Source organism: Microsporum canis, genomic scaffold (genome assembly GCF_000151145.1).
Source record: "Microsporum canis CBS 113480 supercont1.1 genomic scaffold, whole genome shotgun sequence".
NCBI classification, from domain to species: Eukaryota; Fungi; Ascomycota; class Eurotiomycetes; order Onygenales; family Arthrodermataceae; genus Microsporum; species Microsporum canis.
Window position 1 is genome coordinate 144,340 of NW_003299169.1, and position 22,797 is coordinate 167,136.

Below are 22,797 nucleotides of genomic sequence, written 5' to 3' on the forward strand. Positions count from 1 at the left end.
AGGCGCGATTAAGGTTATCCAAAAAGTTACCTCAGCACAACCTTATTTCTCACGACAGGAAAAATGTAAGGGAGAAAAGGGAGGAAGAAAAATTAGGCCACCATCGGTGTTTCGATAATGAATTCGCCCTCTATAACCTTTACCTATATCAGTCTTAGCATTTTCTGTCTATCTTCATAATACATTGTTTTTACTATATGAACGTCCATTCCTAGTTGATGGTCTCCTAAGACCCGTTACATACCGAGCCTACACCTATAGTCACGAACCCAAAACCGGATTGAAGTTAAGAGATAATGATAGAAATCCTGCACTACAGTTAATAATGGAAGAAGATTTTCCCCCTCTACCTCTTGCTGCGACATATGCGGGTAGTACCAATATTCTTCCCGTGCACCCGGCTACAGTGCCTACAACCGGAGCACCAGTCCTTATTATCCGTGAGGATGGTGATATGGTCCTTGTCTGTGATATTTCGTCTCATAACCCTTTGTCTAAATACGAGAGGTGTCTGGTCAGGTTATGCAGCCTGGAAATAAGGCGCACTAGTGATTATTTCAAAGTGCTGTTAGATCCCGAGAAGTTCCAAGAAGGTAGATCACTTCTGCAAAGCCATGGACTGATGGAAGCTCAACATGGTTCCAAAAAAGCGGCTTTGGAAGCAGTTTGTATAGACCAGCTCTTTCACATGAAACTTGAGCTCCCGCCTTTATCCACAAAAGCGAACTTGAAGGAGGCCTTGACCTTATACTTCCAAATTTTATGCCTCGATCAGGAAGAATACCCATCGGACTCAGGTGGTGTGTTCATGCGACTTATCAATAGCCCAGTCTCCCTGTTGGCTAGCCTGATAGTTCTGTCGGATAGGTTTGTTTCATACCCGGCTTTGAGGCGAGCGTTTCGGTTAGCCCAACCATTAGACAATGGGAAAGCGATTGCTCCTTCAAGGATATTACAACGGCTCTGGAACTTTGAAAGCAGTGATGAAGAACGGGTCAGGGAGGCTATATTCCTGGCCCTCTTCTTCCAAGAGCCGAAATCTTTCGGTCGTCTGACGCAATTGTTGATTCTCCGCGGCTCGATTAACTGGATGGCAAATAAACCTAGCGGCCATGCTGGCCTTGAGAAGCCCTTATGGTGGCACTTTCCAGAGGGAATAGAGGGTATGCTATCCTAACATATTCTTTATTTGACACAATCAATGTTAATGCATTTGCTTCTTAGAGGAGCTCCAAATTCGGCATGATAGTATACTCGACACCATCAATGAGGTCCAAAACTACTTTCTTGCTGCTTATGGGGCAGTTAATCCGTATCAGACACTGCAATCTTCATCTTGTGGCCCGGTAATGCAGCCAACCCGACAACTGCAATGCCGCCGTGTCCTGGCAAATTCTAGGGCTTGTGACTCTTTTCAGCTAGGCGAGATGATCCACTTTCTTACTTCTCGGTCTAAGACATTATTTTTGGAATCTGCAATATATACTGAGTCTGGTATTAGAACTTGTGAAGATGAAAATGAAGATTTGAATGGAGCTGAAGATTTCTCCCAGGAGTGTCAGGACACAAGCGGTATGCTTAGGGAGGACTCTGGGAGGCAGTATTTACCGAACCAAGCGGAAGCTACGGCGAATATTAACTCCCTAATTTCATATCTGAGGCAATGTCCGGAGTACCAACTGGATTCTTACCACCTAGGATGTGGGCTTCGTCGTCGCCTTACTCCTCTTCTTGATCATATTGCTAAATTTATTGGCCCCCAAAGTTTTATTGGTCTATGCCTAAAGCACAATCGCTATGTTATGGGTGGGCATGATTCTTGGGGAAATAGCCAATTTCGCGACAGAGTGTCTGTGTTGGCGAGCGCCCATATGCCGGTTTCTATTACATTTACTAATCCTGGTACAGTAAGTTTGGAAAAAAGTACCAAATCTAAGATGGCTGACTATTGCGGTTGCATTCCGAAATCAATGGAAGCAAGGGGTTTTTTTACGGCGAAGAAACGAAGGTGGGAATACTAGACAGAGGGTTCTGTGCCTACTTTTGGTGTCCTATGTTGTTGAAAGGATACTCATTTGCAGGTGAATGCATTGTGTCACATAGTTTGACTGCCATAGTCTGCTAGAAGGGGATGAGGTGCACATTATTTTATCTAGAGCTAAAAACTAACCTTGCTAGATTGATACCATAAAAAACATAATTGTGCAAATAAGGCAGCAGTAGCCCAAGCTACATTCTAATAGCAAGCATAAGCGTTAAGTCCAACCAGTAGAACAGAAAAAAAGAGGGTGGAAGCATTTTATAATATACGAATATGTCTATTAAGGTCCTTTACTCGATGGTATACCCGTCAGAAACACATTTGACATCCTGGGTGAAGCCCACACCCTCGCCCTCCATATCTAGTAACGAGACGGAATGAACATCTACATCCGCAAATGGTGTCGATTTGTTAAATCGGACATTCATAGGAAAGAACTCGTTCTCATCACTCTCGGGATCAGAAGACTCGAACTCGAAGCTACCAGATGAGTTGGATGAGTCGACGTTTCCAATATTCCAATCCAAAGTGTCACCTGTCACTTCGTAGTTTGCGTCAAAACTGGTAATGGTTGGTTCTACTGTTTGGAAAGGAATTGTGACAGTAACGTCTTGCAGGTTTTCTGATCCAGTGAGCTCGTACTCCACTGTAACGGTAGTCGAATCAGACCCTTTATTGACCCACACGGTAAAAGTGATGGGTAGTAGATCTGTCTCTCCATTGCTCGCAATACGCCATCGAAGTACGCCAATTGCGTTGTTTGCCGGGAATCTTTTGGATGTGTCTTTCAGCTGGATGACCTTTTGGCTCGAAAAGAGCGCTTTGTCAACATTCGGGTGAGTACGGTACTGGGCGCCGTGCGTTGCATTCGCTGTCAGGTCAAGCTTGGCCTTGGTGAAAGAAGGGTCGGAGATGCGGAGTTGGAGATCACCCTTAACTTCAAATGATTTCAAGGCGCCGTCTCGAGATAGCTTGGCGGACATACTCTCGGCAACAGTTATGTGAATTGGTTCACGGTCTGCGGACAAAGATGCTCTTGTTGATGGAGCTTCAGCCACAGCAGCAGCAGGGCTGGGTGTAACAAGTGGCATGTCTTCAGCTTCTGGTCCAAGTTCACCTCGTACTTTCTCATAGATATCGGTGCTCTTAGACTTCTTTCCGAGCTGCATTCCTTTGCCTCTGGTGACGAGGGGCCTATTGATAGTTAGCGCTATTTCTATGTCTTACATCCTTAAAGGATACGGGCATCGTACTTGGAGAATGTCTTCTTTTTCTCGGCCTCATATGAATCCATCGCATCTGGAACACTTGATCGAATGGGTGGTGTGTAGGTTGGGTAGGATGGAGTTCGTGGAGCCATAGATCTCCCACTCCGGGCAGCTTCTTTGCGCTGCATCTCGAGTTGCTTCGCTTTTCGCTTTCGCTCTTCAGTTGCTTCCAATTCTTTGTTCTACACACGGATATTAGTAACATTTCACTCAAACTGAGAGAGAACGAGAGTATTGAAAGAAAAATGCTGGTTTCTTACTCTGTCAATTATTTCCTGGACTCGCTCTTCATGACTCTCCATCTCAAGAAAGGTCTTTATCTGTGACAAGGATAGGTTTTCCCTGTATCCCAGGGTAACAATTTCATCAAAAGCGCTCAAAAGTTCAAACGCACTGCGCACGATTTCTCTCTCATCTAGGCTTTTGCAAATACTAGACACAACCTGAGCAAAGAGATGTAAACTGTCGATGTCCTGGAGAATGTTTGATTGACGGTTTGTGATGAGGACGATGTACAGTTCGTCCAAGGGCTGATAGACAAATCGAACATTGTCCTGCTCGACGATAGTGTGCTGCGTTCCCGAATCTGCCAGCTTAGGGAACGAGGCTAGCAATGCCTCTATTCTCGTGCGTGCTATCTCTCGGAATTGCCGTGAGAGGACGGCCTTCCCCCCTCTCGTACATATTGAAGCTGCGAGCACAACCTATACGATGCAGTCAGTAATACTGGGGTGAAGCATGGGGGGACGAAGAAGTAGATTAAAAGGCCTACCATTGCTTCTGTCGGTTACAGCTAAGAGTAAACTGCTTCAGTAAAGCGTGTATATCTCGAACAAACGTTGCCGTTGGCTCGACAGGTTTCGTTGTCCGTTGATATTGTTGTCCTTTTTTCTTCTCTCTCCCGCTTTGGATGCTTCAAACTTGTCCTCAAGAGAGACGAGGTGGCCCGTGCACGACGTCGCTTACTGTGTACTGTGGCGAAAGAGGAAATTTATCTTTTTGTTTCCAGCTTCACAACTCAACAGTTGGAACTGTTTTGGTCATCACACGCAACAGCAAAGAAGGAACTTATCGTTATAGACCTTGTATTCGACATTAAAAAACACCGTCACTTTTGATATCACACTCTCTAGCCCTCCGCTATGCCACCAAGTGCCACAGCCTGAACGGCTTCATATGAAACAGAGACGACGCGGTCGATTTGCAAATTCTCACGATGGAGGTTACTGTTTTTGACGAGAGTATGGAGATGGCGCCTGATGCGGGCAGATACTTCGATGCCCAGGATGATATAGAGATTGAACTGGATGGCGTGGAAGCTCCTGGCCATGACGACGATGTGATCGTTGATGATGCCTCTATGGCTGGCTCAGATCATCCGGGGATAATAGGAGACGTCCACGAATCCGTAAAAGATGCAGACATGGAAGACGGCGGATTCCACCACGATGAAGGTGATCATATAGAGACTGAAGAAGATTATCAGTTTATCGACGATGCACTGGATATAGACCACCGATTCTATGAGATGGAGGACGATTATGAGGAAGACATAGATGCCCCAATACCGGGCACGGGTGTGATAGAACCTAACATGCCTGCAGACAATGTGACTTCAGCAGGAATGATTGAGGATTGTCGTACTCTGGAGAATGAACCGGAAGGCGAGGTTGGAACTAGTACGCAGGCCGGACCATCTGAGATCACGCCGTCAGCGCCAAAAAAAGGAAATAAAGAAGTTCAAATACCCTCAGACATAGAACAACCAGAATCAGAAGTGAAGGAAGATGATGGCAAACCTGAACAGGCTCATGATGATCTCGACCCGTTATCAAATAGAGAACATCTCGAATATGGAGAGCCAGGCCAGGAAGTTAAAGTCCCAGTCGAAGACCTTGATGAGGCCACTTACCAGACAGCAGAGGAACCATCAGTGACCCGCGGGGATGAAACTGAGAACAGAGAAAGCGAGCTTCCAACTCTGCACAATGTACAAGTCTTGTATCAAGACAGCGAAATTTCGCTATTTCCTCCCAAACAAGATGATCTATCCGAAACATATTTCCTTGAGGATGAGGCACTCGCACATGAACCAATTGGAGATTTGCTAAGCGCCTGTAGAGTGGTCCTAGGAGACCATATGGGAACAGAAGAGGAACTATACATGGAGATAGAGTGTCTTGGGCTTCACCTAACTGAGGTAAGGCTTTTTCCTGAACTCTGTTGTGCCAATGATGAGATATTAACGCCTATTCTCTTTAGACTACCCGTTCTCCTATATCGCTGTCACAGATAGTTCAAGTATACCTTAACCTTTCCCATAATGATGGTGACACTAATCCCGGCCCATTATACATATCTATTACAACACAGCCAACCTTTACCAAAAGTTTTACAGCCCTCTCAGATGCAGCACAAGCTGGCAAAGGGCTATCCCATGTTGGCAAATGGGATGAGTACGAAGACCAAATTGTATTCGAAGAACATGGAAATGCAGATAGTTTGCAGGAAGAAGGGCAAGAAACCTTCATAGAAGAGGTTGAATCCTCAACGAACCAACCAGCAACTCTTCTTCCCCATCCGGAAACTGAACATGAAGAAGTGAACGATGAGACTTACGTGAAAGAAAATTTAGAAATTAATTCGAATGAAACCAAAGAAGAGGAAGCAGCATCTGCCCCTGCTGCAACTTCTAAGGAACCCGAGGCCACTAACATTGAGGCAAATAAACCAGAACCAGAAGAGGTCACCAATGATTCTTCAGGCGCCGATGAAAGTGTTGAGCAGGAGGTAACGGAAATGAAGACAGGTTTGGGGCAAATTGAAGAGCCGAGTCATGAAGACGCACTGGAAGATGAAAGCATACAACCCCCAACTTACGAAGAAGGTGGAAAGCCTTCAGTTTTTGATGCTTCTCAAGATACTAACACCAAGCATCTCAACGAGGTTGCTCCTGGCCCTAGTGAAGATTTCATTGAAATCGAGTTAGAAGGGTTCGAAGACGAACAGCACGATGACGAAAAATCACACGAGGAAGCGCACGGCGACGATGATGGTTTAGTGGATGGTGACTCTACTCAGCTTTCGTATGATCAGGCCGCAGAACCTAATACGCCAGAACCAACGTATAATCCCCTCGAGGTCGATGAAGATATTTTCAAGAGTCCCACGGCCGCTCTAGCAGATTTGCCGCAGGGCTCTCTTGAGCCCCAGGATACAGGCCCTCCAGATGCAGCCGCACATCCAACGGAGATATTTGATGAATATCAGCCCAGATCTACTATCCCTGTGGACCAGAATGATGAGGATACTTCCGAGGCCCGTACCATCCCTGAAGAAGATCAAACTCAAGATTTTAATCAAGATGAGGATGTGCATTCTGTGGCTGAAGAGGCACAGTTGGAACGCCACGCCGACCTTAATCCTGAAGCTAAAGATCTAACAGCCCAACATGATGATACTTTTGCTGGCTCACCTGGGTTGGATGTAGTCTGGCTAAATGACGCTGTCGAGAGCCCAGATGTTGCCAGTTTAGAAGAACCCCACAAGACGGAGCTGTTGTATGGAAACAACCTGAGCTCTAACGATATCCCAAACAATGATGATGAAAACACTGAATCAGCTCTACTGGAAGACGAATCCAATGGGTTATCTCAAAATGATGCCACTTTTCAGGAGCAGAGTCCAAAGGTCGCCAAGAGGCCTCGTGTGGACGATGAGCCGATCAGCATATCAAACCCAGTTCCTGTGATAAAGAAACCTCGATCTGAATAAGGTGGTGGTTTATCATATTTATTATCCTTCCATCTTTACTAAGGCTGCTATTTTCACGAAAAGAAGCATGACTTTGCCCGTTCACTACTGCCAAAACCTGGAGCCAGAAACGTAGACAACTAACCTCATACGATCAATCCGTTCGCCTGATATGGCCGTACTAATCTACACAGGGATAGCCGCCCATAGCCATTACCGAATCATTCCAACCTAGCATCAACTAATGATGAGAGGTATGTAACCTTTCCTAAATACTAACCATAAGTCCCCAGATGTCCGCTCTTCTCCTTTGAACTTTTTCTTGAAGACGCCTCAAACAACTTTCACCCCAATGGATGCCATGGTTCTGCAGCAGCACAAGCACCCTGAGAGTGCCAGGCTACTGGAAGCCCCCTTGTGGGTCGAATATCATGTACTCGGGTACATGACACTTTAACCAGATGTTCGTCTGCAAAGGAGGATATCAAGGTGGAACGGTTCAAAACTACATTGTCTAGGATACCCTTTGTTGGGGTGATTTTCTTGCTGAGGTCCTGGTATATCTACCTATATACCTCTGGCTTTCGCCTCTTCATCCTACTTGGTAACTTTTCAACCCTGCCCATACCCGGTCACACACTTCTTTTCTCTTCCTCTTCTTCTCTTTTCAGCCCTATTTCTTGTTTTTTTTCGTACCTTCGCACTGACCGTATCTGTGGCTTGACATGGCGTTTCATGCACGGATGAGACAAGGGTTGATATCTTAACCCTTGGAAGCTTCTGTTTTCTTCACCTTCTACCATCTTAAAAGCCTAGGTCTTCCTATCTTCATCTTTACTTTGTTTCTCCCCATCTCTCTTCCCTGCTGGAGACCTCTCTGTATGATAGCTGCCTGGTTAGTCTGCTTTTTAACATAATTATAATCATCTTGCCTCATCTCCTACATGGTAATATACCCTCGTCGTGTTCAGTGGGTTCATGTTCCCCCCTGGCCGTATATCTCACGCTTTTAAGTATATAGATATACATAGTATATTACTTGCTGCTTTCCCCCCCTCTCCCCGTCCACCCTTGTGCATGTCTCATCTCCGATCTCTCTTTACCCCTGAAACATCTTCCCCCCTATGCCTAAGGTTGAGCCTCCCGCACCATGTATACTCATTTATACCAGCAAAAGCACCTTGACGGGAACAGACACTCCTACTTATCTTCTATCCACCCCTCTTCCCTTGCTCTCCGTCTGCCTGATATAATACTCGCTTATATCAACATCCTTCTCGCTGTACCTGACGAACAACGGGCAAGGGGAGTCGCTTAGCTAAGCAAGAACTGCTTTTCATGAAACAACCAAAAAAAAAAAGCTGGCCTGAAATCAACAACTTTTTGCTTCTTCTTAGCAGTCTTTCACCAAGAAAACCTGAAAGACTTTCTGAGCAGGTCAAACAGCTAGGATAAACCGGTGTCTTGCTGCTCTGGCCCTGCGTCCTAGTGCCGGTGTCTGGTGTTTCTCTTCTCTCGTCTTTCCTGCTGCCTTTCTATGGCCATCCTCCACCGAGGTCTCCACGGACCACGACTTACGATCTCCCAAAACTGCGATCAGATCTGACCAGAAGAGCTGCTCACCGCGAACTATCTCATTTTCTGGCTTCTTCTGCAGAGGCATCACTCTATCTTACTGCATTTCCTACTCTGAGTCGCTCGTTTTACTTTCCTTCCGCCACGCTGGTCGGTCCCAAGTCGGCTCGCCACGAATAAACGACCTCCCCCCCATTACCTGCGCTCGAAAGTTGCTGGCCCGATTTTCGCTCTGGGGAATAATATTAATATTAACCAACTGATTGCGCTGCTCTGCTGGTCCGGTTGAACGGTATATACCCGTTGCGCAGCCATCGTGAGAGGCGGGGGTAAAGACCGGTGAAAATAAGAAGATCATAGTATAATATAACCGGCAATATGGTTTCAGACAAGTATGGCCTTCAGGGGAGAATAATAAGAAAAGAGTTCCGGGCGATTCAGGTTGGAGAAACGTGATGTTAACGTTGCCGTTAGGTATATCGGGCTATGTCTCGCCATCGTATCTACAATGGCCATTGGTGAGTGGCAACTCCAGGATGGGAGTAAATCTCCCTGAAGCTGGCCCCTGCTAACAAATATTCTAAATAGGCACAAGTTTTGTTATCACTAAAAAGGTCGGTGCCAACTTGGCCTCCTAGAGCTTGGATTCGCCATACTTATATATCGCCGCACAGGGTTTAATACAAGCGTCGGAAAGACATGGTTTCGAAGGAGATGGATTTTCATACTTGAAGAGCCCCATGTGGTGGGGAGGAATCGTTACATGTCAGTCCTTTGCTTCACACACGTAGTCCAGATGAAAGAATGCGCTAACTCGTGTATATCAGTGGTTCTCGGAGAGGTTGCGAATTTTGCTGCCTATGCCTTTGCTCCCGCAATTCTGGTGACTCCTCTCGGCGCTTTAAGTGTCCTGATCGGGTCAGTTACCAGTCCTCCGTCTACATATCATTCACACGAGCTAATCTCCCGATTAGGGCTGTTCTGGGGGCATACTTCCTCAATGAGCGGCTTGGAATTCTGGGAAAGCTTGGATGCGCCCTTTCACTCCTTGGTTCAGTCATAATTGTCCTTCACGCGCCTCCAGATGAGGAAATAGGAACTATAGATGAGATCTTGCATTATGCACTTCAGCCTGGTACTCACCCGGCGACCGAGCAACCCGATAGATTCGCAATGCTAACTGTATATAGGATTCCTTCTTTACTGTACCTTCGTCGCTGTCTTCTCTACAGTTATGATATATCGGGTCTCACCAAAATACGGCAAGAAAAATCCACTTGTTTACATCTCTATCTGTTCCACCGTTGGATCTGTCTCGGTCATGTCGGTCAAAGCATTTGGAATTGCCGTGAAACTTACCTTGGACGGACACAATCAGTTTACACACCCGTCAACCTATGTCTTTGCTATCGTAGTCGTCTGCTGCATATTGACCCAGATGAACTACTTCAACAAGGCCCTTAGCCAGTTCTCTACCTCGATGTTCGTTCTACACTCCCTCTACATAAGACAGCAATGCTAACTGTTATAGTGTAAACCCGCTGTACTATGTTAGTTTTACCACTGCTACCTTATGTGCATCCTTCATTCTGTTCCGTGGATTCAACACCACCAACAAAGTCAGCACCATTTCTCTTCTCTGCGGCTTCCTCGTTATCTTCTCCGGCGTCTACCTACTCAACCTGTCGAGGACAGATCCCGATGGCCGTTCTATCGGCCGACCAGATGACGACGATGCTGTCCCAACGGATGGAATCGCAGGTATCCAGACCCGTCGATCGCTACAGGCTCGGAGAAGTGTCGATCCGCACCGCCGTAGCTCTTCGAGCATTGCGTATTTCGGCGCGTCTAGTGACAGAGAAGGGCTCATGCGATCCTATGATATCGAGAGTGGTGCTGCCGCATTTGGACTTGAAGATCTAACCGAGGAGCCTGACAATGCCAGTGACCGTAGCAGCTCGCATAAGGGGAATGGCACAGCGGAACATGATCCAGATGATCCGGTCTCCCATGTAAACGGGGTAAAGCCTTGAAAAGGCCCATTAAGCCACTTGGCCCCTGATTGATATATCTCTTCACATACCTCGGGATCGACGCATTACACCGACAACTTCAAGCGCCATCCTTTCCCCCATGATTGACGGGTATAATAAACCAACATGAATCGACCACGAAATCAGCAAGACAGGAGATAGTAATGACCCTTTTTTCTTGTCTTATTTTCCTTTTTTTTTTTTTAAACTCCTTTCTTTCTTCGAATTATTATTCCTTTTGGATCACTCTCCGGGTTTTTTAACCCGCAGCTTTGCCTGCGGATAGGGAAAGACTTTTACGCCTGTCCATGTATCACTGGGAATCGGTACCTTTGGGAAGTGTTCATATACACGATAACCTTCCTTTAGGAGGATCGTCCTCCTTCTCTTCTTCTTCTATTTCCACCCTTTCGGGCACCCTTCGGCCGGATTTTATTTCTTTTATTTCTTCTCCTTGTTTGCATGTAGACATGGCGTTTCGGAGTAGGATTTGTATGCTGAAGGGGAATCTATCACGCCTGTTACTATTACACCTTTTCTTCTTGGTCAACTTTCCATCGTGATCCTATATTCTTCCTCTTGAGGCTGTTTATTTTGGCGCACTTGTTTCTCTCTCGTCCGTAAACATATACTTATATCTTACATGGCTATGGATGGACTGGGCCGAGGTCAGGTGACGGAATGGTTGGTCGATTCGACGAGCTTTTCTCTTCCTCCACCGATATTGGCCCATCGAAGTCTTTTACTTCTGCTCAGGATGGCCGCTTTTTCACTCCCGGCGATGTCTCTGCGACTATCTGTTGTCTGTGATCAGAACCGACAGAGAAGATGCCTGGCCTGGCGAGAAAGCTGCTCATCATCGCGGCCGTGGATGGCTTGATCCTCCAACCGTACCATAACAACACTCGTTCGTCTGCCAATCTAGTGCAGGTCGACTACAAGACGCATCATATACACTCGCCGGCGAGGGTCTCAAACTACCAATACAAGAATGATGCTTGCTTGGAGTCGCATGGCCTGATCGGTGAGTGTCTTTGTATCTGTTCGCCCTTGTCATGGAGTTAGCGCTAACTGATGTTAAACCATAGGCCTGCTCTCCATCGCATCCTACTCGTTCCTAATATCAATCACTCAGCGCCAGCAGGTTGCGCATATCCTGGGGAAACCAGTCTTTGTGATCACTGGGGTATCTATCATCCCACTCTCGGGCCAGGCTGAGGCTTCCAAGGCGATAAACCAGGCACAGCGAGCGCTGGAGAATAGTCCGGACACCTACGATCTGTCAGACAGCGAATCAGATAACTCTGAAGACTTTTTGGCTGGCGATCATAATAATTTCGATGCTATATCTCCAGAGGGTGACATATATCCTCCAGTTGACGAGCCTAGCAACGAAACCAGCATTGCAGAAGACGTTATCAAGAAACGAGGCCGGTATGGCAGATTCGCAGCAGAGTGGTTTGCAAGAAAGGGATGGGGCAGCATCGGGCTGCCTGACTCCAGGAGACACTCGCTCATCTCGTTGAATGACGGGTCCGCTCACGTAGAGTCTATGGAACTGAAGAATCTCGGGACTGATGTGCTTGATGGTCAAGAATCCAAGGATACCAGTGAGGAATCCGCCATGACAGATAATAGGACCCATGACTTGATGCCGAAACTGCTGAAGTACACCAAGATGATGTTTGGATCACGAAGCTTCTACTTTTCATACGATTATGATATTACTAGACGGTTTGGTCCGGTAGATCCTGCTTCAACACATATCCCACTATGTCACCAGGCCAACCCATTGGTAATACATTTCCCTCCTTTTTCTTCCCGATACATGCTCGCTCGGGCTAACGAGCCTGGTTTCATTAGTTTTTCTGGAATAGACACTTGATAAAACCTTTTATAGATAATGGGCGGCACACCTTCACGCTCCCGATAATGCAGGGTTTTATTGGACAGCAAGAATTCACTGCCGAGAGTATTGCTCCTCCGGAGCCCCAAGGTGAGGGTGAAGATAAACCTACAGAGGTAACCAAAGAGACAGGTAAAGGTGGTTCGACCAACGGCAGTCGAACATTTCTTCTCACCTTGGTATCCCGCCGCTCTGTTTTACGTTCAGGAGTTCGTTATCTTCGCCGTGGAGTTGACGATGACGGTAACACTGCGAACTCAGTGGAGACAGAACAAATACTGTCAAGCCCTTCCTGGAGTTCGACAGAGAAGGTATATTCTCTCGTCCAACTGCGAGGGTCTATCCCTCTTTACTTCTCTCAGTCTCCCTATTACTTCAAACCAATTCCGGTTATGCATCACTCCGCGCAAACTAACCTAGCCTCGTTTACAAAACATTTTCATGATATCCAGAGGAGGTACGGCAAGGTTCATGCCGTCTGCCTGGTTGATAAGCATGGCGTGGAAGTAAACATCGCAGAAACGTATGGACGTTATCTAGAAAATTTTAACAAGGCAGAAACATGCGAGGACAAGAAAGTGCCATACCAGTGGTTTGACTTCCATGCAGAATGCCGTGGCATGAAGTTTGAGAATGTCAGTCGTCTGGTAGACAGGATGGCAGATACACTTGATGATTTCGGTGACACAGTCATCCAGGACAACACTATTCTTCGCAGCCAGTCGGGGGTCGTGAGAACGAACTGTATGGACTGCTTGGACCGCACTGGTGTCTCACAGTGTGCATTCGGTCAGCGAGCCTTGGAGAAACAGCTCAAAGAGGAGGGGCAGTATATTGATCTTCAGGCGAGTGCTGCCACCCAATGGTTCAACATCCTCTGGGCAGATAACGGGGACGCCATCTCAAAACAGTACTCGTCCACTGCTGCACTCAAGGGAGACTATACCAGGACCCGTAAGCGTGATTACCGTGGCGCTCTCAACGACCTTGGCCTGACGCTGACGAGATATTACACCAACATTTTCACCGATTACTTCTCCCAAGCCTGCATCGATTATCTCCTTGGAAACGTAACTACCCGCGTCTTCGATGAGTTTGAGTCAAACCTGCAGAGCGCAGACCCTGGTATATCCATGGAGAAAGCTCGCCAGAGCGCAATCGAGACCAGTTGTCAGATCGTGATCAGCGACGAGAATGAAGAGTTTATCGGTGGCTGGACCATGCTGAGCCCCCGTCAACCAAACACCCTGAGAACCCTGCCGTTTGAGCAAACCATCCTCTTGCTCACAAATGTAGCGGTGTATTCATGCCGATTCGACTGCAACACGGAGAAGGTTACCTCCTTTGAACGCATCGACCTGACGTCAATCACAAATATCAAATACGGAACATACATCAGCTCCACCCTTACTGAAGCCCAGAGGGACGAGAAGAGAAACATGGGCCTAGCAATTGCATACCGTCCCAGCACCAGCAACACTCTGCGAGTCAACACAACCTCACTACATAGTCTCTTTGCAGAGAAGCCAGACCCAGCGGCGGAGAACCAAGATATCATCGAATGGGACCTTTCCACTCTCTTCAAGGGATCAGACCGGTCCTCGACTAGTTTCCTTGCCTTTAAACTACCAAACACGTCATCAGCAGTAGTCAGGGCACCCAAAAGCGCCGAGGTCAGCGAGATGGACGCTGTGCGTGCCATTTGTGAGGAAATCGAACGCATGGTGAGCCGTGCTAGCCTGCCTGCGGCCATCCATTTGGAGAGGCCATCGATCGTCGAGCAGACTGAGATAATCTCGCTGGAGAGTGCTCGTAGGCAGACTGGATATTTTGAGCATCTGTTTTTTGATATAAAGAAGCTTGTCTGGGCTTAATCAAATGCATTCACCTGGTTTGCGTGACATACATATCAAGACCACTTAACCCGCACAGCTCTCCCAAACCACAGCATGCTAATACATCTTCTACAATAATACTAATATACATCTATACTCTTCGAATGTGAATATAAGAATAGGCCAATATATATATAAAATACAGAAATAATTTCCTGTTTTGGAGGGAGAGGACTTTCTGCCGTTTCCCCCCGCCTTTCCATTTTCGTCATAATTTTTTTTTTTACCTAAACTTTTTCTTGTTCAAAGGAAGAATCAGAAATCAGAAAAACCGCCTTAAGACGTTTTGCAGCTTCACGACCTACTTTTAACAAGGCTATATAAAACCTTTCCGGGGATTATTAAGAGGTGAGTGAGGCCTTGGCGCGTTGCGGGTTGTTTTTCGGCCGCGGTTTGTGGACCAGCAACATTTTTTATTGCTCGTATATCATTTGTACCTGGAACTAATTGTCTTCTTTGACAGACCTGTTGGCTCCCGCTGCCGCTGTCTCCGAGAGCGAAATAGGAAGAAGAAAGGCATTTTCACTCCGTTGTTTATCTCTCTTCTTCATTCCCACCAGCTGGTCCTCGACGTTGTCTCGCACGACGGGATCTTATCACTCGGCGGGGAGAGGCTGATTACTTTGCAACTTTCCATCTCTCAACCCCCCCCCCTTACACATCATCTATATTTGGCTCCTACGACGGTTCGAAACCTTACATCTTTTGGACGGCGATCCTAGTATAAGGGCCAATTCAAGATGGCATGGCAAGCGGAGGAGAGCACATTGGCGCAGTTGGCGGGGTATCTGAATGACACTTTGAATGCGAGAGATCAAGCAGTGCGCAAAAATGCAGAGCAGGTGAGCCCCCGAGTTTTCGAGAGCAGCCAATTTATTTATATATTTGGAATGAGAACGACCGTTTTTTTAACTCATTTGGTATTTAATTAGATGCTCACACAAGCTACCTCCTCCCCGGACTTTGTCAATTACCTATCATTCCTCCTGCGCACTCCCCAGCCTCCTCCCGCTGTTGGCTTCGACGTCCAGGGATACAATGTGGTCCGAGTGGCTGCGGCAATGAATCTAAAAACAAAGATAAAGGTGGCTTACCAGTCGATATCTCCTGATGCTTTGGCATACCTTCAAGAGGCGAGCCTAGTGGCACTAGGGGATGAATATAGTGCCGTTGCGAATTCCGCTGGTACTATCATGGCAGAGATGATCAAACAGGGAGGGGTATTAGGATGGCCGAGTTTACTTGAGGAACTGGTGTCACTAGTAGGGAATACGTCAGCCTCAGTTCCAAATCGTACTCAACAAGCATCAATGACTGCATTACAAAGAATATGTGAGGACAACCACCGGCTTCTACAGAAGGAGATCCAGGGACAACAACCCATTAACGCTATACTACCCAAACTGATGGAGTTCACGACCAGTTCTATACCAAAAGTTAGAACCATGGCATTATCGACAGTCCAAATGTTTATCGCTCACAAATCACCTGCTCTCATGCAATCACTTGACACTTTTCTTCAACACCTGTTTAAAGTGGCTGAAGATCCAAACACGGACGTCCGGAGGGCGGTCTGCCAGGCATTTAACCAACTGGCAGAGGTTGCCCCGGAAAAGCTCATTCCTCATATGGATGGACTTGTCAACTATGTGTTGATGCAGGAGCATAGCCAGGAAGATCCCGAGCTGGTATTAGATGCTTCTGAATTTTGGATAGTTGCCGGAGAAGAAAAACAATTGAGGTCGGCATTGACTCCATATCTACCAAAAATCATTCCCGTTTTGCTTCAGAATATGGTATACGACGAAGAAGAGGCCGCTATGATCGCCGGCAAGGCAGATGACGCAGATGAACAGGATAGGCCTGAGGATCTAAAACCTCAGTTTGCCAAAACAAAATCCGCGAGATTGCCTGGTGGAAAGGACAGCGAAGAAGCTGCTAATGGTGATAAGAAAGCACCTGAAGTAGAAGACTCTGATGATGATGACCTAAGTGATGGAGAGATTGATGATGACCCTGAAGAAGAGTGGACTATAAGAAAGAGTTCCGCTACCGCTTTAGATATTTTCGCAACCGTCTACCACCAGCCTGTTTTCGAGATCGTCCTTCCCTATCTTCGAGAACATTTGAAGAACCCTAGCTGGGCCCATCGGGAGGCATCAGTACTAGCATTGGGTGCTATTGCTGATGGGTGCATGCTAACAGTCCAACCCCATCTCCCAGAGCTGATTCCCTACCTAGTATCACTCCTAACAGATCCAGAGCCAATCGTGAGAATGATTACCTGTTGGTGTCTGGGTAGATATTCAGGTTGGGCAGCACACCTTGAACAAGCTGAAAAAACCCGTTTCTTTGAGCCGATGATGGAAGGCATGCTTCACCGTATGCTGGATAACAACAAAAAGGTCCAAGAGGCTGCTGCCTCTGGTTTCAGAAGCTTGGAGGAAAAATCGGGGCCACATATCATCCCTTACTGTGAACCCATCCTACGGCAGTTTGTTCTCTGTTTTGACAAGTACAAGGATCGAAACCTAGACGTCCTTTATGATTGTGTGCAAACTCTCGCCGAATGTACAATGTCTGAGTTAGCAAAACCTGCGCTAGTGTCGATTCTCATGCCCTGCCTCATTGCAAGATGGAATAAAGTGGCAGATGAATCACGAGAGATATTTCCACTCTTGGAGTGCCTTGGCTATATCGCCAGCGCTTATGGGCATGCCTTTACACCGTTCGCACCACCAATATTCGGCAGATGTACCAAGCTAATATATAGCACCATTATGGAGTGCAATGCGGAAGCTAACGGGCACGCCGTTAACGAGCCAAACAAGGATTACTTCATCACATGCTTGGATCTACTCAGTGCTATCATTCAAGCCATTGACCGTCAAAAAAGTGAAGAGCTCGTGGTAAATAGCCAGCCACCTTTTTTCCAGCTTCTGGCCTACTGTCTACAGGATTCATGTTACGATGTGGGCATGTCCGCTTATGCGGTTCTCGGTGACTGTGCTATGGTTCTCTTCGATCAGCTCCAACCCTTCCTACCCACTATAATGCCGTCACTCATGAAGCAGCTTGATCTGGATCAGCTAGCGGATGAGGACTCGTCAACCGGTCTAAGTGTGGTGAACAATGCCTGCTGGGCCTGTGGAGAGATATCCATGAACGCCAAATCTACCATGGCTCCATATGCAGAGAGCCTCTTCACCTTACTATTTGCCATCATGACCAACGAAGAAATCCGTGACTCCGTGACTGAGAATGCGGCCATCGCTCTAGGTCGTCTTGGCCTAGGATGCGCCGAGCAGCTGGCTCCTCGTCTAGCGCAATTTGCACCGTCTTTCCTGTCAATCATGGGCAACGTGGAGTTTTCGCGAGAGAAAGTTGGCGCATTTGCGGGATTCAATCAAGTTCTCAAGCAAAATCCGCAGGCACTAGAATCCTGCCTGCCAGACTATTTCAGTGCAGTCGCTTCTATGACTGATAAGCCTTTCCATGCCCCTGAATTTGATGATCTAGACCAGTCAACCCAACAGGTGTGTGGCTTCCCCTTTTCTCTACGGATTTCATCCCCCCTGGTTTTAAATTGGTCACGCTAACTTCTCAATTTCAATTGCAGGTTCTTCAAGGTTATAAGGAATTAATCCCTGACTTTGCAGCGTTCTTAGGGACTTTAGACCCAAACGTGGCCTGGAGAATTCAGTCAGCCTACCAGATTTAATCCACATTATACAGTCATCCCTTTTATTTACCATGATCATGTTGCATATTCTTCGGCAAAACCATATTATAAATTATATATTTGTTTTCACCCATAATCCCCATATCTATTCAATGTTCTTATTCTCCATCCACCAGGACTTATCTTTTATTTTGCCATCCTACTTGACTCTATCCCCAACTTCTCTCGATGGGTGTCCCACTTTTTCTTGTCGTTATATGCAATTTCCGATACGGTACATAAATCCTTTTATTTGCTATGGCGTCAAAGAATATGAGCATGGGAAGGATAGTTATTGTCTGTCCTGAAAATAAAAAATACGTTTGATCCAGTGGGGGTTGGAAATATGGAAATCAATTTAGTTCCTAATATCTTCTATAACGGCCAACAAGAATTTGCATCGGATGCTACAAGAGAATAATCACTTAATACCAGCTGCAAATGAGTTTTCAAGGGCATCTTGCTTCGTAAATAACAATTAATCTCCGTAGTCTGGTGAATTTTGACAGCTTATACTTGAAAGAGCATCTAGAAACATATGTATTGTCATTTCAACTTCTACTTAGTAAAACGCACTCTATCCAAGGATTCGAAGTTCTTAATCAAAATACATAGTATGGCTTCTAACCTATCAATGGAGAGCCAGCTGCCGTTCAACTCTCTTACGGAATTCCCAGGGGTTTGGTTAGATATTTCTCATTCCCCTGGTTTGCCCAGAAATTAGGAATGAATAAGTATGTGAGAGCCACTCTGATGCATTAACTATATGAGACTAAAATTCTCCGATAAGATCATATGCCTCTACATATGTAAACGGGCATTAGCATATTCATTGGAATAAAAAAAAAAGGCTGCCTGTTAAGATTCTGTGCCTTCTCTCCATACCAAGGCAACCCACATTCACTATAAAGAGAAATTGCTCTCTCATAACGGGATGTTCGTTTGTCGTGGATGATTGGATATCATCTGGGCCGCTTTTTAAAAAAGGAAAAATTAGGGTATTATTTTTGGATTGGATCCATGTATTCTCATGAGTGTAACCTTCGAGGGAAGATAATTTGAAAATAGAGACTCTAGTGGATCAAGTTATAATAAGGCAGGAAGCCGAGGCTGTTGACGCTGTTCTTTCAGCTCTGCAGGAGGCCGCGAGTACAAAGCCTGGACAGTAGGAAAGGCGCAATGCATTCCTCAAACACACAAACGTGATGACGAAGCGAGCCAGACTTCTTGGTATAATTCAAGCGTGTTGTGCGGGTGATTACAATGCTGTTTTCTGTCTATGCAAAGCTTGTAAACGACGCATGCGGCCGGGGCTGACTCTGCCTGTTTGACACACAACATAGCTCACGGTCTCGCTTTCGAAGGAAACGTTCGTGGGGGTTTGCTCAGCCCCGGATAATCCGGTACCTTACCAATTGCCTGTTCGAGAATTTAATTGCCAAGTAAACATATAGTTCTTCTACATACCCGTGGATGTCTGTTCACCTGCGGAGAGACGCATTAAATCGCTTTCAAGGAGGCCTGGTTATATGCTAGAAAAAATATCGGCCAAGGCAAGCCACGCCACCACTCCACCGCATTGTTGACTGACCTGCTATATCTTTAAGTATTTGGCGGAAGCGAGCGGAGAGAGCCGAAGGTCTTGATACCAAATCAATCGATCCCGAATGGAAGTGGCTAAAGTGGAAATACTTGGTGTTTGGACTGAGATAAGGCAGAAGTAAAAAAGGGCAGAGTGACAAGAGAGAGATGTCATCCACTCGTCCACCCTCGCGCGTCGCTCTTGTATGCAACGATACGTCATGCGGGAAGGCTACCCAGCCAACCTATGAAAGGCACAAACCATCTAGCGTGAACGCAGTTGCAGATTTATGCCAGTTGGCAACCTATCATTTTCTTTTTTTTTTCTTTTCCATCCCTTGCAAATTTAGCCAGAAGAGAAGTTCGAGCACTCAAATTCTTGTCTGGTCCAAGGGAGTATGCCCTCGACATATTGTGTATTAGCAAGTATATAGCGAACATCTTCTGCACATGTAAGCGAAAAGTTGTCGTTGGGCAGATGAGTAACAGCGAGAGATGAAGGTTCAGTTCTTCCTCATCTTCATAGTAATACAGGTGGAGCAAACCCAGCGCAAACGTTCTATTGGATCGCGATATCTGCTTTGAAGGAACAGTTTGGTTCACGCTTAGCCACCGCCCTGCAGGATACGCCTTAGTATGGGACCCTGTCTACCCTATAGAATCGCTGTCTGTAAAGATGATGTTTGTCACCGTCAATAGAGTGAAGGGGTCGTCAAGCACCAGCTCTGTCGATCTAGTTGTTTCGCGTACTTTGTAATAGGGAGTTCATATCCACAAGGGACCACGCTGGGAGTTTCCCTCATCGAGTAGACGAGGGAGCCCACTTGGCGCAGTGACTAGCCAAAACAGGTCATTGGGGGAATGCTACCTGCCAGCTGGAAGATGGGAGCGAACAGAGCCCAACTAATATGTATTTATAGACATGTGGTACCGAGGACCATAACTTGCACCTGTGTCGATATATAGTTAGTTACTCGACTATTCTTCCAAATAACCTGGAGGCCGCACTCAACTCGGCCGACTTACCATAGTACGGACGTATATAGCTCACCCCACGCTTGGTACCACGGCTGTAATGACTATCCTGCTAGCATATTTTGTATATTATATCAGGAATCAACGCATGGAAGAACGTCGAACTGAATGTGTTTTCTAGGGTAAAAATTGGCGAGTGCTTACATAAGCCATAAAAAACTAAATATAGACCGTTGCTGACCAAGCGTTTCTCTTATTGGACTAGCGCCGCAGCCAAGTTAATGCGGCGGTATTTCCGCGAACTAAACCTCTTCCAGCGACCTCCAGGTGGGTCTTCGGTAAAACCGGCAAGGATCCGCTGTTCCCTCATCCAGTGTTCCGGAACGCGCCAAGCGGCCGATCGCGTGGTTCTGCGCTCGCCCTTTTAGGAAAAATTAACCGATACACACACCCCGTACTCGATTATATAATATGTACTACTGTGTATGTATGTATATGTATGTAATGAATATAATAGTCTAAAAATGGCTATTATAGTAGTGTGTTGATGGGCAATCGCTTGAAAGAAGAAACGTTCTGCGCGCCCATCCGCTCACCCGCGGCGTTATTGCTGGCCAGTCAGGGCACTCCATGACGCTGGCGGAAAGGCAGAACGCCGCCTTGTCGGCCCGGCTTCTTCTCTGAACCGGTACAAATCTCCCCGAGGACTAACCTCCCAGTTTCATCGCGCCTCTCCTGCATTAGTGGCTGTTTCTCCTGGGCTATGTATGTAAACTCACCCGTTGAAAAAGAACATTTCGCTTACTGCCTTGTTTTTTTCATTATTTAGGCTCATTTGGATTGCCGATCGTCTAGAACTCACACACAATGGATATATATTACTTTTTTTTTTTTTTGAACTTGTAAGTATTGGGAGAGCCTTGCATCGGGGTTGGAGGGTTCGAAGTAGGTTGTTTGTATGATATAGTATGTGTCATTGGAGAGTTTTGCTGTCAGCCACTTGTGGGCTGAGGTCTCATAACCATGATCAAGCCAGAGCAGGGGGTGTGTTGATTGCAGAGATGACGCTGTCCAACGTGGCGATTGAAGCGCATGGGGATGTACGGGGTATGCAATCACATCTGGAGTTTTTCTCCGGACGAAGTATATAATATTGAGGTTGCACAGTTTCCCCTGGCTGAGACGGTGAACAGAAGTCGTGCATCCTCGCTTGGACTGCTGTGAGAATGTGCTTATTCGTGCTATATATGTATACTCCATGGCCCTGCAGGCTTAAACAACATCCTAGTCTGCCTGTACAGCTCGAAGAATAAGAAAGCAGGGGCGCCCAGGCGATCAGCCAATGAGAGATTGCTACAGCCTCCTTGCCCACCAGAGCATTGTGAGGACACAGCGCCCTCGCAGCTGTCAATACACTATGGCTGTTGTGAAAGGTGGAGAAGGGAGGCTCTTCTGCCATGGAGATGCGATAATGCCCTAAACCTATTCTTAGCAGGATGAACTTGTGCCATGAGGTTGTATGTACTCTACATCTATGTAATAGAGTAGATGTGCAACACGGGATGGATACATACTTATTGCTGACGAAACACGGAGAACGCGGAGATCATACAAGCTTATAACCCAGGCAGCAATTATTCACCGGAACTGGTTGCTTGCTTTTAGAAATAAGACACCGTCACCTTATATTTACTTTCCTAGCTTCACTGCTTATACAATTGCGATTGTTGATCAGTGGCCAGAGATTTTGGTAGCTGTTCAAAGCCCCAAACGGCTCCCAGCGTATTGTTTCCCTGTTTGTGATGTAAGAACGTTTCAACCAGTACTGCAAGGCAAGGGAAAAAAGGTACGCAGTTGCTGTGGCTAGCCAAGCCTAGATTGGATTTTTTTTTTTTACAAAAAGTATCAAAATAAGGGAAGGCTAGGGATGCGGGTGAAGATTTTTCTGTGGAGGGAGGCTGATGTTAAAAATAAATCGGTGACGCACATGGCGTTGGATGGTTGCATCCACAAGAAGCGAGGTTGTAATGTAACAAAAACAGATTATAC

At 46.4% G+C, this 22,797-nt stretch overlaps 6 protein-coding genes across 6 annotated transcripts; 5 read left to right on the forward strand and 1 right to left on the reverse strand.

The window, feature by feature from the left end:
- Positions 1–325: 325 nt before the first annotated feature.
- On the forward strand, positions 326–2,021 carry MCYG_00060 (conserved hypothetical protein; the record flags this gene model as incomplete). Its single annotated transcript, XM_002849910.1, has 2 exons — positions 326–1,163; positions 1,225–2,021. 2 exons carry the CDS (start codon positions 326–328, stop codon positions 2,019–2,021), a joined length of 1,635 nt encoding a protein of 544 aa, XP_002849956.1.
- Positions 2,022–2,331: 310 nt separating this feature from the next.
- Positions 2,332–4,084, reverse strand: MCYG_00061 (coatomer subunit delta; the record flags this gene model as incomplete). Its single annotated transcript, XM_002849911.1, has 4 exons — positions 2,332–3,235; positions 3,295–3,491; positions 3,570–4,013; positions 4,058–4,084. The coding sequence occupies 4 exons, from the start codon at positions 4,082–4,084 to the stop codon at positions 2,332–2,334; spliced, it is 1,572 nt and encodes a 523-aa protein (XP_002849957.1).
- A 441-nt stretch (positions 4,085–4,525) lies between these two features.
- Positions 4,526–7,083, forward strand: MCYG_00062 (conserved hypothetical protein; the record flags this gene model as incomplete). The annotated part of the gene is made up of 2 exons (XM_002849912.1): positions 4,526–5,509; positions 5,683–7,083. 2 exons carry the CDS (start codon positions 4,526–4,528, stop codon positions 7,081–7,083), a joined length of 2,385 nt encoding a protein of 794 aa, XP_002849958.1.
- A 2,062-nt stretch (positions 7,084–9,145) lies between these two features.
- MCYG_00063 (DUF803 domain membrane protein) lies at positions 9,146–10,670 on the forward strand (the record flags this gene model as incomplete). Its single annotated transcript, XM_002849913.1, has 7 exons — positions 9,146–9,155; positions 9,226–9,251; positions 9,312–9,402; positions 9,465–9,555; positions 9,612–9,772; positions 9,828–10,119; positions 10,169–10,670. 7 exons carry the CDS (start codon positions 9,146–9,148, stop codon positions 10,668–10,670), a joined length of 1,173 nt encoding a protein of 390 aa, XP_002849959.1.
- An 828-nt stretch (positions 10,671–11,498) lies between these two features.
- Positions 11,499–14,450, forward strand: MCYG_00064 (SacI domain-containing protein; the record flags this gene model as incomplete). Its single annotated transcript, XM_002849914.1, has 3 exons — positions 11,499–11,694; positions 11,759–12,409; positions 12,571–14,450. 3 exons carry the CDS (start codon positions 11,499–11,501, stop codon positions 14,448–14,450), a joined length of 2,727 nt encoding a protein of 908 aa, XP_002849960.1.
- Positions 14,451–15,211: 761 nt separating this feature from the next.
- On the forward strand, positions 15,212–18,192 carry MCYG_00065 (importin subunit beta-2; the record flags this gene model as incomplete). Its single annotated transcript, XM_002849915.1, has 3 exons — positions 15,212–15,313; positions 15,404–18,007; positions 18,091–18,192. The coding sequence occupies 3 exons, from the start codon at positions 15,212–15,214 to the stop codon at positions 18,190–18,192; spliced, it is 2,808 nt and encodes a 935-aa protein (XP_002849961.1).
- Between the last annotated feature and the right edge of the window lie 4,605 nt (positions 18,193–22,797).